The sequence below is a fragment of the Sapajus apella genome, unplaced genomic scaffold (assembly GCF_009761245.1).
Source record: "Sapajus apella isolate SASKATOON/1434 unplaced genomic scaffold, GSC_monkey_1.0 scaffold64, whole genome shotgun sequence".
In the NCBI taxonomy this organism is placed as follows: Eukaryota; Metazoa; Chordata; class Mammalia; order Primates; family Cebidae; genus Sapajus; species Sapajus apella.
In genome coordinates, this window is record NW_022437004.1 from 3,148,133 (window position 1) to 3,164,629 (window position 16,497).

The 16,497-nt window shown below is 34.7% G+C and overlaps 1 protein-coding gene across 4 annotated transcripts in view; it reads left to right on the forward strand.

Moving 5' to 3' along the window:
- The window catches only part of ZNF326 (zinc finger protein 326), a 34,432-nt gene that overhangs the window by 14,598 nt on the left and 3,337 nt on the right, over positions 1-16,497 (forward strand). For all 4 annotated transcript variants that reach the window (XM_032247836.1, XM_032247835.1, XM_032247838.1 and 1 more), the window contains 6 exons: positions 1,096-1,294; positions 4,117-4,228; positions 8,346-8,493; positions 9,406-9,505; positions 11,442-11,572; positions 12,947-13,042. In XM_032247836.1, coding sequence (XP_032103727.1) covers positions 1,099-1,294; positions 4,117-4,228; positions 8,346-8,493; positions 9,406-9,505; positions 11,442-11,572; positions 12,947-13,042 — 783 coding nt within the window. In that variant the 5' untranslated portion in view covers positions 1,096-1,098. The remainder of the gene's footprint in view (positions 1-1,095; positions 1,295-4,116; positions 4,229-8,345; positions 8,494-9,405; positions 9,506-11,441; positions 11,573-12,946; positions 13,043-16,497) is intronic.

Genomic DNA, 16,497 nt, shown 5'->3' on the forward strand with positions numbered 1-16,497 from the left:
TTGGGATGATAGGCCTTGGGTCTTGAATTGAAAATCCATTCTAGTTTGAAAATTTGGAAAACACTTAATATCTTCCGTCCTGTATATTATTTTAGGCAAAGTGTGTTTTCTTAATGAGGCTTCAAGTCAGCTTTGTTTTCATAATAGTAAAACAAGTATTCCTGTACTTTGTATTTACCATTCTAGTCTGAATGGACTTTTCTTCCTCTCCTCCTGGTAGTGAAGTATATGAGCCAATAGGACCTACATTTTTAATTTCACTTGTACAATTCCCCTTGGGTCCTTCTCTTCAGATTACTCCTCCATCTTTATCTTCCAAAAGTAAGATTAGCAGAATAAATTTCTTTGGACATGTGGCCTCTTGGTTTAGTAGATTTGGATAATGACCAGAGAAGAGGAAGGGACACAAAGAGTCGTTTGGTTGCATGACTCTTCATCTGTGAACTTTTGTTTCTTGGGTTTCTGGTTCAGAAAATGTTTCTCTAGGTAAGAATGTGAATGGAACGTCAGATGCAATTCTTAATCTGAAGTGTGTCTTGGAAGTTGATGCATGGTTATGCTTTAACTCTCCTATTTCATACTAATGTTCCATCTCGCCTTCTCATTCCCTTTTTCAACAGGGAGAAATACTAAATGATTTCTGGATCTTTTTTACTTCAAACTACAAATATGGTCTTCTTTGTGTATCTTAGTTGTAAGCCAGGCTTTAGTAAAATAAAGATTTCTTTTAGGGTCTTTTCATGAGAAAACATCAATTAGGAACTCTGAAGAGGAGTTGTACAAGTGGTAACATTTGGACAGGCACATATGTTGTCTATAATCTCAAGTAATTTTGAAATGTAAAAGTAAAAACAGGTAGCAAGTATTCATTATTTGTTCTACTGGAAATAAAAGTACTAATTCAGTGGATTCGAGCTTATGTAATAATTTACAGAATTTTTCAATGTGTTTTTTCAGAATGGACATGTAAAATTTAGTTACATTCCAGGGAATTTTCAGGTGAAAATTAGTAGATAGTTAACATGAAAATTTTATATGAATTCATATTTTATCTTGGATAATATGCTAATATTTCTTGATTTCACAAATTTACAGCATATGGGTGATTTTGGAAGCATTCATAGACCCGGAATTGTTGTTGACTATCAAAACAAATCCACCAATGTGACAGTTGCTGCTGCAAGAGGAATAAAGAGAAAAATGGTGCAGCCATTTAATAAGCCCAGTGGAACCTTTATCAAGAAACCCAAACTAGCAAAACCTATGGAGAAGATAAGCCTCAGCAAATCACCCAGTAAGTAAGAAAACATAATTGCTATGGTTCAGGATACTTTTTATTTTTTTTAATTCCATACTTTTAGGTAATTTTTTTCATGTTTATATAGGGAAACTACATAACTATTGTGATTGTAGAAATTAGATTTTTGAATCTCCTATTGCAGTTAATAATTGGTCATGAATACCCAAAGATACTTTTAAAATGTGCATACCCCGGTCCATTTATTTTTCCTGAATCCTGTATGATTGTGTATCAAACCCTCTGCAGCTGAGAAAGCAGGCACAGAATAGATAAATAATTTGCTGCCTAGGTCAAACAACCAGTAAATGGTAATGCCAGGATTTATTCCAGAGCAAGTAATCCTCTAGAAATCCTGTTCTTAAACCTCCATATGGCTGTAACAGAAGTTTGCTTTGTATTAAGTTTTCCCTTTTATTTTAAAATAACTTTTTCCCTAATTATAACGTTATAGACATTTTAATATGTAATACTTGAAAGAACTGAAATTGCAATGTTAGATACTTTTCTCAAAATATTTTCTATAATATAAAATTCAAGAAAGGTTTAAAAACTATACTTAAAATACTTTCTCATCATGCCTTATTGTTTAATAAGAAATAACAATATTCTGGAATTTCAGGAACTCTGGAAACCTGAAACTAAGCAGAATATGTGTTATGGGGATACTTTTTGCAGTTTGTCAATTGATAGACTGTTATGTATCAAATTTGAAATTTTATTAGATATGACTATAGTAGAAAATTTAGTTGACTCTCTCGGGACCTATTTCAAAGATACACTTTGCAGTTATGGTTAAATATTGCAAAAGTTTGATAAACTGATTGTCCAGTAAAGCAGATATATATGTATCCTCCATATCCCTCCCTGATTCCCCCTTTTTTATATAACAAAACTTGAGAATAGTGTGGTGTAGCTAAGAATGGAACTAAAATTCTTTAAATTGTGCCTTCTGTCAGGTGTAAAATGGGCATTTAAAAAGATGATTGCTGAATTTTCCTCAATATGAGGTGTTGCTATGCTGTAGTATAGACTATATGACTTTATAGAAAATTGATAGGAAAGGAACCTGATTCTGTCACTTGGCTAGAAGTACAACATGTCATAGTTTTAGCATATGAAAGGAAGATTAAATTACTTCTTATTTGAGGTAATATATGAGTAGATTTTTCAAAGGCTGTCCAAAAGGATAAGCAGTGCATAAAAGGAAAAATTTAAGGGCAAATAGGTAATTTTTTTTAAGTGTAAAGTTAAATGTATTATAAGAAAGAACCTGCTGACAATGAGATACTACTTCATACCCACTAGGATGGTCATAATTTAAAAAAAAAAGGAAAATAACAAGTGTTGACAAGAATATGGGGAATTGGAACCCTCACACATTACTGATAGGAATGTAAAGCGGTGAAGCCACTGTGGGAAGCAGATTGGTGGTTCCGGAAGCAATTAAACATAGACTATCCATATGATCCAGCAATTTTACCTCTAGGTATTTTACCCCAAATAATTTAAAGTAGAATTCAAACAAAAATTTATTTATTTATTTATTTTTATTTTTGAGACAGGATCACGCTGCGTTGCCCAGGCTGGAGTGCAGTGGCACAATCTTGGTTCCCTGCGACCTCCGTCCCTGGGTTCAAGTGATTCTCATGCCTCAGCCTCCTGAGTAGCTGGAACTACAGACGTACACTACCATGCCCAGCTAATTTTTGTATCTTGACTAGAGACTGTTTCGCCATGTTGACCAGGCTGTTCTTGAACTCCTGGCCTCAAGTGAGCTGTTTGCCTCAGCCTCCCAAAAGCTAAGATTATAGGCATGAGCCACTGTGCCCCACCCAAACAAAAATTTACATATAAATGTTTATGGCAGCATTATTCATAATAGCCAAAAGGTAGAACAACTGAAATATGCATCAGCAGATGAATGGTTAAAAAATGTGATGTATTCATACAATGGAATATTATTAAACCATAGAAAAGAAGGAAGTACTAATACATGATGCAACATGAGTGAACTGTGAAAACATGCTAAATAAAAGTCAGACCAAAAAGGCAACAGACAGGATGATTCCATTTATATGAAATACCCAGAATAGTCAAATCCATAGATCAGAAAGCAGATTAGTGGTTCCCAGGGCCCTAGGCTTGAAATGGGGAGTGACTGCTTTTATGGATGATGAAAAGTTCTGTAACTAGATAGTGGAGATGGTTGCATAACTTTGTGAATGTACTTAATGCCATTGAATTGCACATTTTTAAATGGTTAAACTAGTAAATCTTATGTTTTGTGTATTTTATCACAATAGAAAAACTTTTTAAAAAAGAAAACAAACTTGGTTCTATTTTGGAGACTATACATTTTAAGAAATTTTCTGAGAGCTCCTACAATATGAACATGAATTCTTGTATCCAGGGCTCTCCAGTGTTTACCGAACTTTCATTTTCATGCTGGGCCATGTTATGTCAGTGTTTCCCAGAGTATGTATGTGGTGTCCAAGATGATTTTAGGTGATAAGGACATTATTGCTTAGAATAAAGATAAGACAAATGAGCAGATTTAAAGAAAAACCTGTAGCAAATAATTACATAGATGACAAATATGACAGACTTCTTTGTGATGATGGTATTCAAATGAATGAAGTTCATTCAATGAAGCTTCAGAAATACTGGACAGTCTCAAACTCCGATTTTTTTGGTGAGTTCAATTTTAGATTACAATCACTAAGTAAACCTTATAAGTATGTACTTTATGAACTGATGATTGGAAAGGGAGAATGGAAAATGAATTTCAGCTTTTACTTTTTTGTATGATATCCTAGCAAAAACTGATCCTAAAAATGAAGAGGAAGAAAAGCGACGAATTGAGGCTCGGCGAGAGAAACAAAGGCGCAGAAGAGAAAAAAACAGTGAGAAATACGGAGATGGATACAGGTTTGTGTTTAGAGTCAGAATGTTAGGCTTATTAAAAAATGATTTCCTAGAAAAGGCAGACACATCAATTGTAATGTGAAAAATTTCTTAAGATTCAAATGAAAAGACTTGTTCAAAGATGCAGATATATAGGAATGCTTTTGATTTTTGATTTTATATGTAATCACTACTTAGAAAACATAAGAAAAAAACCATTATATTCATAATGGCAATCCAAAAAATATAACATATCCAAAAATAACAGTATTCTTAAAAAGAAACCAACTTGTTCATGCCTATAATCCCAGCACTTTGGGAAGCCGAGGCGGGTGGATCACGAGGTCAAGAGATCGAGACCATCCTGGTCAACATGGTGAAACCCCATCTCTACTAAAAATACAAAACTTGGCTGGGCATGGTGGCGCACGCCTGTAGTCCCAGCTACTTGGGAGGCAGAGGCAGGAGAATTGTCTGAACCCAGGAGGCGGAGGTTGTGGTGAGCTGAGATCGCGCCATTGTACTCCAGCCTGGGTAACAAGAGCGAAACTCTGTCTCAAAAAAAAATAATAAAAAAAAAAGGGAACCAACTTGTTACTGAGATTTGACTGTATAGAGACATAGTGATCATAGTGATTTTCATGGGCAGGAACTAAATATTACAAATATGTAAGTTCTTGCCAATTCAGATTCCAAAGAAAATTCTGAAGAAAAGTAAATGAGTAGGTACTGACTTTTCTGGATATTCAATCATTAAAAAGCTATAATAGTTAAAAATATGTGATAATACACAAAGCTAATTATTATACTGGAATTATTAGCCTGTGAAGAGACTGTAAAGAAGAATGTAATATTTAATAAAGAAAATATTAGAAATGAGGGGAATTGGTTGAACAGTGAAATAACAAAAATCAGTTTAGAGCCTCCTCATATGCCACCTGGAATCAATGTAGTAAAAAAAAATGAAATTACAGAAAAAGAAAATGTTCTGCAAGAAGATTTTTTTCCCCAGGCTTAAAAGTTGTAGAATAAATTACAAAGGAAATGATGAGCAGATTTGGCTAAATAAAAACTTAAAATTTGAAAAGAAAGCAAACAGACTTGGAAAATATAAACATGAGAAATTATTAATATCCAAATTAAATTAAAACATCACCCAAATTCTTTTGAAAAGTAAGAAAATGGGGATGTTTAATATTTAATGTGATGAGGAAACACAGCTAGTAATAATTTTAAGGAAATTGTTTAAACTTAACAGTAATTTAAATTAACTAAAAATTTAAAGAATGGTATGCCATTTTGTTATAAGGAGAAATTTGACTTGCTAATTAAGGAATGGTCAAAGGACACTTATAAATTGTTGGTGACAGTATAATATTATAACTCTAGAAAGCGATTTAGCAGTTTTTAAAAAAATTTTTCTTAAAGCTTTGAGCCCAGAAGTTTGAGGCCAACCTGGGCAACATGACAAAACCTCATCTCTAAACAAAACAATCCATAAAAAGAAGAGTAGTTGTAATTTTAAAAACTACGACTATTTTTGGTCCTTGTGAGTGTACTGCCCACTCCTTATCTCTTGTGATTCCTTCTTTTGGTAGAAGCAACAGGCATAGTTAGGTTTTGGTGTGGAAATAAATTGAAATTATCAGTGTCTAGGAATGTAAAAATCATTTTATGTTATAAAGATGCAACCTTTTAAATTTAATTGCCCTACGAGTACTTTTCTTATCAAAAATTTTAGATCTGGATATGTTCATGTTAATATAACAAATTGTGATTTGGAGAAAAAGAACTGAACTTTCATTTAGCTATTTTCTCTAACTCTAAATATAAATCTGATATAATGAAAAGAATGTCAACTCATAAGTCACTATTTTATGATATAATTTCTTTAAAGTAGTCTAAAATTATTTTCATTTATTAGAGCAGTTTTACTTTGAGTTATGAGGATTCAAGATTGAGTAAATCACTATTCTTGTGATAGGTTCCTTCCCTTGGATATTTGAATGCTTTCAACATAATAAAGAGGATGGAAAGGAGTATACCTACCCTTAAGGGAAACTAGGGAGAACAAGATGGATGTGTGAGAGATGTACACATATAATAGTATATGGTGAAGGATACCGGAAGAGAAGTACAATGTAGTGTTATGAGAAATAACTTCTTAATAAGGGTGTAGGAAGCTGAGTGTGGTAATTCTAGCACTTTGGGAGGCCAAGGGGAGGCGGACTTCTTGAGCCTAGGAGTTCAAGACCAGCTTGGGCAACATGGTGAAACCTCATCTCTACAAAAAATACAAATATTAGCCAGGCGTGGTCACAGGTGCCTGTGGTCCCAGCCACTTGGGAGGCTGAGGTGGGAGGATCGATTGAGCTTGGGAGGTGGAGGTTGCAGTGAGTTGAGATCATGCCACTGCACCCTAGCCTGGGAAACAGAGCAAGATTGCGCCACTGCACTCCAACCTGGGCAACAGAGCAAAAAATAAATAAATAAGGGTGCAGGGAAATCAGGGGAGGCTACGATGATGGAAGTGGTATTTGTGTTGATCTGGGAATGGCAGGGTTACAGGAGGAGTTGTGAGAGGAAGCCCAGGTAGAGGCCATGGTTTTACATAAAAGCAAATAAATGGGAATATGTTATTGATATTTAGAAATTGAAAGCAGTGTAGGTTGAAGTGACTAGTGGGGCGAAAGGTATAATCTAATTTAAACATTTAATGAAGACATGCTATATGCCAGATATTGTTAAAGGAATTGGTGAGTAAAGCCAAGAAGGAGAGATTAGGAAATTTCCTGGGTGCCAGCTGAAAACATTTTTGTTTTTGTTTTTTGAGGCTTAAGGAGCTAATGAAGCCCTTTGAGGAGTAATGTTCTCTTACCTCCTATAGGAAGTAACAATAACTAATTGAATAATTGTGTGTTAGGAACTGTTCTAAGGGCTGTAGAAGTATTTGTATTTATATGTATTTATTTGCTTTATATGTATTTTTAAAAATCCTCATAACACATCTGTGAGCGTTCTCATCTCAATGTAAGAAAACCAAGGCCCAGAGAAGTCAAGTAACTTGCCCAAGATCACAAAATGGTATTAGGATATGAACTCAGCAGTTGGCTCCAGAGCTTATATCCTCAACTAGGAAAGTAAATCTGATAGCATTGCAAATAATTAATTAGAAAATGGGGACTAGAAACAGAAACCAGTTATGTGACTGCTAGCATAATTCAAGGAAAAGAAAATAACATAAGATAGAAACAATTATGCTCTGTGCAGTGGCTCACACCGGTAATCCCAGCTCTTTGGGAGGCTGAGGCAGGTGGATCACCTGAGCTCAGAAGTTCGAGATCAGCCTGGCCAATATGAAAAAAACCCCGCCTCTACTAAAAATACAAAAATTAGTGTGCGTGGTTGTGCATGCCTGTAGTCCCAGGTACTTGGGAGGCTGACGTGGGAGAATCTCTTGAACTCAGGAGGTGGAGGTTTCAGTGAGCTGAGATCTCACCACTCCACTCCAGCTTGGGCAACAGAACAAGTCTCCATCTCAAAAAAAAATAAAAACAAAAAGCAAAAAACAAGTGGGACAGTTCATTCTGGAGTGGCTCTTGAGCTTGCAGATGTATGCATTTGTCCATTCCAGGCCTATTAGTTATCCTGAAGTGAAGTGGTCATTAGAAGGCAAGACTTTTGATCACCTAAGAATTCCATAGGAGTGAATTATGATTGTCTGATGGTGTGCCACTTTACTTTGTTGATACTACCAGTGGTTTAGAAGCTTGAGGATGGAACAACATGTAAAATGTTACAGAACTTTGGAACTTGATACTTCTTGAAGTTTGCTTTGGCTTTTTAATTGGTCTAGGCTTGAAGTAGATAATTTATATATCCACTGCTTCCATTTTTCCTACGTGGAAGCTCCAAGGTGGGCCAGAAATGCAAAGTGGTAAAATGACTGTGCTGTCTAAATAAGTACTTAAAGAAATACTATTTTTTTTTTTTTGGAATTTAAGCTAATTTTAATTCAGTCATAAAATGGAAGAAAGGAAATAATTTATGTTGATAAAATTAGTTTCAATGGTATATTCTTGTGAACTTGTTATAAGTGAATAAAGTAATATTTGAAGGAAGACTTTTTTTTGTCTTATAGAATGGCATTTACATGTTCATTTTGTAAATTTCGAACATTTGAAGAGAAAGACATTGAACTGCATCTGGAAAGTTCTTCACATCAGGAAACATTAGATCATATACAGAAACAAACTAAATTTGATAAAGTAGTTATGGAGTTTTTGCATGTAAGTAGCTGTTTTTGAAATGAGAAGCATTTTATTGATGTGAATTTCTTAAGATTTCATTTTTCACTTTCCCCATCTCTCACATTTTATATTTCTAAAATTTTAATTTACAATTTAAAGAAAGAGTTGTTTTAAAATTAACCCAGAATTGCTGTGAATTCCTCTATAATAGAGTTTGGATTTTTTATTTCAGAAATTATTACATTTTTCACAGCTGTTTCTGGTTGAGGTGTTCTTTAACAACTTTATTGATGTAGAGTCAGCTATCATCCATTAATTGGAGTTATGCTAGATACATTCATTCATTATTACAGTCGAGCCTTAAAACAGCTCATTTTTATCATGAATGATTATGCTCAGAGTAGCTAAATGACTGTTAAGTGGCAATGCCAGGAATTCTGAAGTACTGTAGGGGTTTGGTAAAGGGAAAGACAGTTGGGAATGTTAAAGAATGCTTAAAGAAGGGGCTTGAGCTGGACTGCTAATTGAACATACAATTAATTTGGACAGAAGAGATGGAATTATTGGAAAGAAATACAGTGATTATCCAGACCACTGTAATCTTCATAGAACTATGACCCTTAATTAACATTTTTTCTGTAATGTATTTCCTGAATTGGTTTCTGTGTGTCCTAACTTAAATACCCACCTACTCTGAGAAGACCACTTAAATATTCTGGCTCCTTTTGATCTCTTTCTGTATATGCTTAAAATATACTTTGAAAAATGAATAATTTTTATAGGTTCCTAGTATTTTATGATTATCTTTTCAACTAAATTGTAAGCTCCTTGAGAAAAGATATTAATTCTTATATAGCAGATACTGCATTTTTCATAGAATGAACATAGTGCTAAGCATTATACTAAGTGCTCATTGAAAAATATTTGGATTCTTTATGTTTTGTTTTCTAGGAGTGTATGGTGAATAAATTCAAGAAAACATCTATTCGTAAGCAACAGACAAATAATCAAACAGAAGTAGTCAAAATAATTGAAAAAGATGTTATGGAAGGTAAATATTTAAAACAAATTATTTAAAAATTTTACATGCATTTTAATATATCATAACCTGTTTAAATATAAATGTTAGCCATCAGTGAACTTCGTTGACTTCCTGTTCTCATGCTTACAAATTTATCACTACCTACCATTACTTCCTTCACTTAAGTTTCAGAGGAAAAGTTACCTTTTCCTCTAGATGAAAGACACTTCTCTCTGTCCTCTGTTTCTCCTATTCCTTCTCCCTAAATTCAAGTTATGAACTCTTCTGTTTTTTAGTCTTGTTTTCTCTTTTGATTCCATTTTTGGAGTTTGTAAATATGCTTTTACTTAAAACAAAAACAAAAACAAAACAGCCAACAAAAGGAATAAAAGGAAAGAAAAACAGACACTAGTTCTCCTGAAACCTTTCTTCTTCTTTTGAAATAACAATGCTTCTTTAAGCATAACCCACACTAGTCTCTGCTTCTTTATCTCCCATGTATTAAATTAAGCCCATTAAACAACTTTCTACTACCCTTAGTCTACTGAAACTGCTCTGACAGAAGTTACCAACACCGCTTTCCCTAAGTTCTTTTGAATCATTATCTTCTGTAACATTTTTTACTATTATTTATTAATAATTTTTCTTCCTTTGTGTCTGTGGCACTTCACTGGCCTAATATACTCTTTAAGCTTTTGTCATTTTTTTAGTCTTTATGCTTTCTCTGCTAATCTTTTAGAATTCGATGTTTCTCAGTACTCTTGTCATTAGCCCCATTACCATCTCCTTTTATATTGTTTACTAATGCATTCACTTGCTTACAGAGCTTAAGTTACTATCTAGATGTTGATTACTTATACGTCTATATTTCTAGCACAGATCTTTCTTCTGAGCTCTAGTCTCACACATCTAACTGCTTACTGATATCTCTACAGCAGTTACACAAAATCAGCATACCCAAAATATTTATTATCTCCTTGAGCATATCCTACTTTACAAAGAAAGCAAAACAAAACCTCACAATTATCTCCTTTCTGTATCTTGAAAAGGGCCTGCACCACCTACCAAAGCCAGAAGTAGAGAGTTATTCTAGGTACTTTTTCCTTACTGTATCTATAGCACTGATCAATTGATAACATCAATTCTATCTTTTAAATATTTAACAAATCTGTTTCTTTACCTTTCCTTTAAATACTGCATTTGTTCAGATCCTTCTCTGTTGTCTTAACAATTGTAGTATTTCTGACATAGTTCCCTTACTTCCAGTTTTTCTTATGATTTTACTACATGATCTCATTACTTCAGGAACTTTCAGTGGCTCCTCATCCTCTCCAGGTTAAAATTCAAATTCCTATAATAATAATAATAATAATAAAGAGCACATAAAGCTCTTTATTATTTAGGCCCTTCTTTTTTTTTATTTTCATCCTTATTCTCTTTTTTATTCTCTGTTCCAGTCGTACTAACTTGCAGAAAGTACCATTTTCTCTTACTCTTCCCTTGCATATATTTATACCTTAATCTGTAATAAACCCCAGTCAGCATTTGCAAGATCGACAATACCTTTGTTCCTTACGAATCTAGTTTTGACATCCTTTCGCCTTTTCCTTACTCATCCACATTCATAATCATGAAAATTCTTATTTTACTGTAAAATCAACATTTGTTTTCCTTTATATTATAGTTTTGGGAGGATGAATATACAGGTCTCAGAGCAAGGTTGTTTAACATGATTAGGAACTGTGATGTAATTCATATGTTAATAATTTTAATTAGTTAGCTATGTATTTTTAAATCTACTTATATTGATTTATGAGATGTGATAGAAATACTCAACATAAACCTATATACCCTGATTTATTTTGGAGGAAGGGGTATAAATAATCATGGAAACTAAGTAGTAAAAACTTCATTGATCAGAAATAATATATGAATCATTTCTTTAATAATTGGATGTCTTTTGTAGGTGTTACTGCAGATGATCACATGATGAAAGTAGAGACAGTTCACTGCAGTGCTTGCAGTGTGTATATCCCTGCTTTACATAGTTCAGTTCAGCAGCACTTAAAATCTCCTGATCATATCAAAGGGAAGCAGGTAAAATTTTGGTCTGTCTTAAGCTGGATTATCCATCAATTTTTTATTGTTCTTGGCCATAGTTTTCCACCTATCTGCAGTTTTATCAATTTACCAGTCTTATATGGAAATAACTAATTATACTCAAGAGAGTCAGTGTAGTATATATTGGTTAAGATTGTGAGCCCTGGAGTAAGACTCCCTGATTTGTTCCGTCTATAACATGTATTAAGCAAGCAAGTTAGCCTTTCTTTTTTGTCTAAGTTTCCTTATCTGTAAAATTAGGGTAGATGATCACTCTACTCTTAGCTGATTTTTTTAAAGAATTAGATTAACTGAAACATATAAGGCAGTTAAAATAGTGCCTGGTAATGGTAAGCATTCAGGAAATCATAGCTTTTGTTGAACTGTTGTTTTAACTTTTTTTTAAAGTCCAAAACAACAGTTCTGTGAGAGAGAGAGAGAGAGAGAGAGAGAGAGAGAGAAAGAGAGAGAGAGAGTGTGTGTGTGTGTGTGTGTGTGTGTGTGTTTTAGAATAAGAAAGAAAGATTTGGTTATTACTGATACATTTTTCTGATGGTTGGGAAAATACATTTAAAAACAGAATTACCAACTAGCATCTATTGTTACATTTTTTAGTAGACTATCCCTGAAAAATTTACTTCTTTTTGGTTAGTATATTTATACTTTTCTGTTGGCTTGGTTGGTTTTATTTAATCAGGTTTTAGTTCAGACAACACAAATGTTTATACTGTGGGAAACTGGTTGGTTTGAAAAGCATATTTAAAGGCTCAATTATTAAAGCCTTAAATTTTAAATAGTACATACCCAAGTCTTAAATTTGTATTTTGTATTGAAGTGAACCTCATTTAACTCAGACTTCTTCAGGCATTTTTGAACACATACAGTCTTTTCTTAATCTTTGTCTTTTTCTTCTCTTAATATTCCCTTGACATCATTTTGGCAATTAGACAGTCTATATTATTACCTTTCTTCCTCTGTATGATAGTCTTAAAATAACTATAGTCTAGAAGAAGACTAGATACCCTTGTAGTATGAAAAAATATTCTTTATTTTTTGATAGCATGAAAATTAATAGTTGGGGTCTAGGGAGGCAGATGTGGAGTGGAAAGAAGAGAAGGCAGCTGTCTAGTAGAATCTAGACTTATAGATTTGAGGGACTGAGTGTTTTCTGTTGCAACTGATTGGCTTGAATCTTCATTGTTTTAATTCATAGGTTTAGGTTGTGGCCACTGTAGTTGCTGTTGCTCTATAGTTTGTAAGAAAATTAATGATTTAAATCTAGGGGTTTGAGCATGAAATGCTGCTTTAATTATGGAAATATTTTTCATGGCATGGTTTTCAAGTACTCTCCGTGTGTTCTGTTTTTTATAGGCTTATAAGGAACAAATAAAAAGAGAGAGTGTCTTGACTGCTACAAGCATTTTAAATAATCCAATAGTGAAGGCACGATATGAACGTTTTGTTAAGGTAAGATTTTAGGGCAAAAGCCTTTTCAATAATATTGTATTGCAATGATTAACTAGTGACATAGTAACCTTTTGTGATACTTGAATATAGTATAACATATTAAGAAGAATTTTACTCAATATCTTACATATAGGTAAAACATCTTTTTTCCTAATTGTTGAGATTGGCCAAATGGGAGCAGTGATTCCTCTCTTACCACCTTTGTAGCTCTGAATCAAATGAGAAATACATAAGGATTCAATAGAAAATCAAAATACCAGCTTTATTCTTGATTTAAGAAAAAATTGACTTGGAGAATATACCTTAGATATGTGGTTGCTCTGGACTTCAATATTTCACTTATAAATTAGGTAGACTTAGATGCCCCCAACTTCTGTTACTGGCCAAGATGGACAATCAGCAGGCTTCTCCTAGTTTGCCACATGGCATAGAACAGACTAGAATGTACCTTTTCTGTCACTAGAAAGACCCCAAAGAGGGCACCCAGAAGGGATTGAGTTGTGTACACCCAGTTTTTTCTTCCAAGCGTACTAATTGATAAATCATTCCTTTTCCTTGGATAAAAGTTGGAGGGTAGCAGGAAGATTAGATATGTTGTTCCAGAAGAAGGAATCTCATGGAATTTGGAGGGCAGGAGAAGAGAGGTTTACTTCTAATGTTAGGAAACTCATATGTGAACGATTGGATATATACCTGCCCCCCCCCCCTTTTTTTTTTGAGACAGAGTCTTGCTCTGTCGCCAGGTGCCAGGCTGGAGTGCAGTGGTGCAATCTTGGCTCACTGCAATCTCCACCTCCTGGGTTCAAGCAATTCTCCTGCCTCAGCCTCTCCTGAGTAGCTGGGACTATAGGCGTGCGCCACCACGCCCAGCTAATTTTTGTATTTTTTAGTAGAGACGAGGTTTCACCATGTTGGCCAGGATGGTCTTGATCTCTTGACCTCATGATCTGCCTGCCTCAGCCTCCCAAAGTGCTGGGATTACAGGCGTGAGCCACCACGCCCGGCTACCTGGCCCGCTTTACTTCTCAGGGTTTTTGCCATATTATGGCTTGAATCCATCTTTACATAAAATTTATTATAAATATTATACAAATGAGAATTTACTATGATTCGGGAAATTAATAGAAATAAATTTTAGAGGTTAGTCTTTTGGTTTTGTCCTGTTTTTACATCTCTTATAATACCCACACTGGTCTGATAGAAGTTAGTTTTTCAGTCTTTACAAAATAATACCTACCTTAAAATCATTATTCTCCACTGAAGAGAGCTGTTGTGTTGAAGATTTACAAGTGTGTTATTTCCATTAGTAAGTTTAGATTAAAGAAGTGTTTATTTTGGCTATTGTGACTATTAACAGCTACTCTGTGGAGAAAAGCTGATATATATTTAATGTCCATTAAATTGTCCCTCTGCCAGTGCTTTCTAAGCTAAATAATACCAGTTCTTTTGGTTTGTTCCTTAGAGGCCTATTTTCTAATTTGTGAATCTAATAGTCGTTAGTGTTTGTCACTGTTTACTATATTCTTGACACTACTTTAAAAAAATGAATGCAGCGCTGAATTGAAATCCAATTTTATGGGAGGTATGGCATCAAAAAGAAGCATCGTAGCTAAAGAAGGAAAATTAGATTTTTATTCTTGCTTTGTCATAAACTTTTGAGAAGTCAGTGGTTTTTATTGATGTATGAAGATAATATTTAATGAGGGAAGAATGCAAAATTAGAATTTCTATATAGTGTTTTCAAGTTAAACAGTCCAGTCACTTCATGGAATGGGAGACGTCACTTCTGGGAGTATTCTGCTCATGTACATGTTGTAAAGAACTCACCTGAACTGAGAACTCCTCTAGAACTTTGCTACTCAGAATGTGATCTGTGGTTCAGTATTGGCATCACCTGGGATGCCAATGTCATTAGAAATGCAGAATTTTGGGTCATACCCAGGTCTACTGAATAAGAATCTTCATTTTATCAAGATTCCTGTTGATTTATATGCATGTGAAAAATCAAGAAGCACTCAGATCACATTACTCAAGAATGATCCTTTGTTTAGCATGCCTCTCTGCTCCCTTCCCTGTTGCCATTCCCTGGAACATCCTCTGCTCATGGTCAGCTCTGGTCATGGCTTAAAACTCCTCCACTGTCAAGTGCTCTCAGTCTGACAAAATGCCCTTTTAAATCTTTGTTCCTTAGAGAGACAGCAGGGAAGACAGGAAAAACAACAACAGGCCGGGCGCGGTGGCTCAAGCCTGTAATCCCAGCACTTTGGGAGGCCGAGGCGGGTGGATCACGAGGTCAAGAGATTGAGACCATCCTGGTCAACATCGTGAAACCCCGTCTCTACTAAAAAAATACAAAAAATTAGCTGGGCATGGTGGTGCGTGCCTGTAATCCCAGCTACTCAGGAGGCTGAGGCAGGAGAATTGCCTGAACCCAGGAGGCGGAGGTTGCGGTGAGCCGAGATCACGCCATTGCACTCCAGCCTGGGTAACGGGAGGGAAAACCCGTCTCAAAAAAAAAAAAAAAAAAAAAAAACCAACAACAACAAAAAATACTTTGTCCCCATCGAGATAATCAGTTCATCAGTTTCTCCTAATTCTCCAACTGTATCATCCTGTTCTGCCTTAACTTTAACTCCCTGTTCTAGGCATTCATAATCACCCCTTTCGGTAGGGAATGCTACTGATCCAAAATTCCTTATTTGTTCTAGCTCTATGGTTAGCTTTATTGTTTGTCTTGCTAAAAAATATGGAATCATTCCCAGATTTTCACTCAATTCACAATAATTTTACTTAATAACTACCAGTGTAATGTGTTTTCTATAGTGACTCTTCCAACGTTTAATAACTTCCCATCTCAGATTTCATTCATGCTCTCTTTGCTTCCCATATTCTTTTATATATATATATATATTTTAAGATAGAATCTCATTGTGTTGCCCAGGTTGGAGTGCAATGGTGCGATAATAGCTCACTGCAGCCTTGAAATCCTGGGTTTAAGCCATTCTTCTACCTCAGCCTCTCTAGTAGCTGGGATTACAGGCACACACCACCACACTCAGTTTCTAACCGTATTCTTATTTCTTCTCTTGCATTAGGGAGATTGAGACAATTAGATGTGAATTCAGTAAGTGTTCATATTTCTGCCTTAGATATATCTTTCCTTCACCTTTATTATCTGTGAGGAAGAATCTTCTTTGCCCTTCATCTGTGTCTTTATTTCATCATTATTTCTTCACTTACTTGCATCTGATTTTTTTCCTTTTTTTTTTCCCTAGTTTTCCACAAATAGACATGCTTATGAGTTCCCTAAACTAAAAATGACTTAGCTTTTCCTAGATTTTGGCCCACCCTATTTTATCATCTCATCTCTTCCCAGCGTTCTTGAAATGGTAGTTTACTTTGCACGTGCTCTCTTATTATTCACTCTTTCCTTCTCAACCAAAGGAATGTGCTCA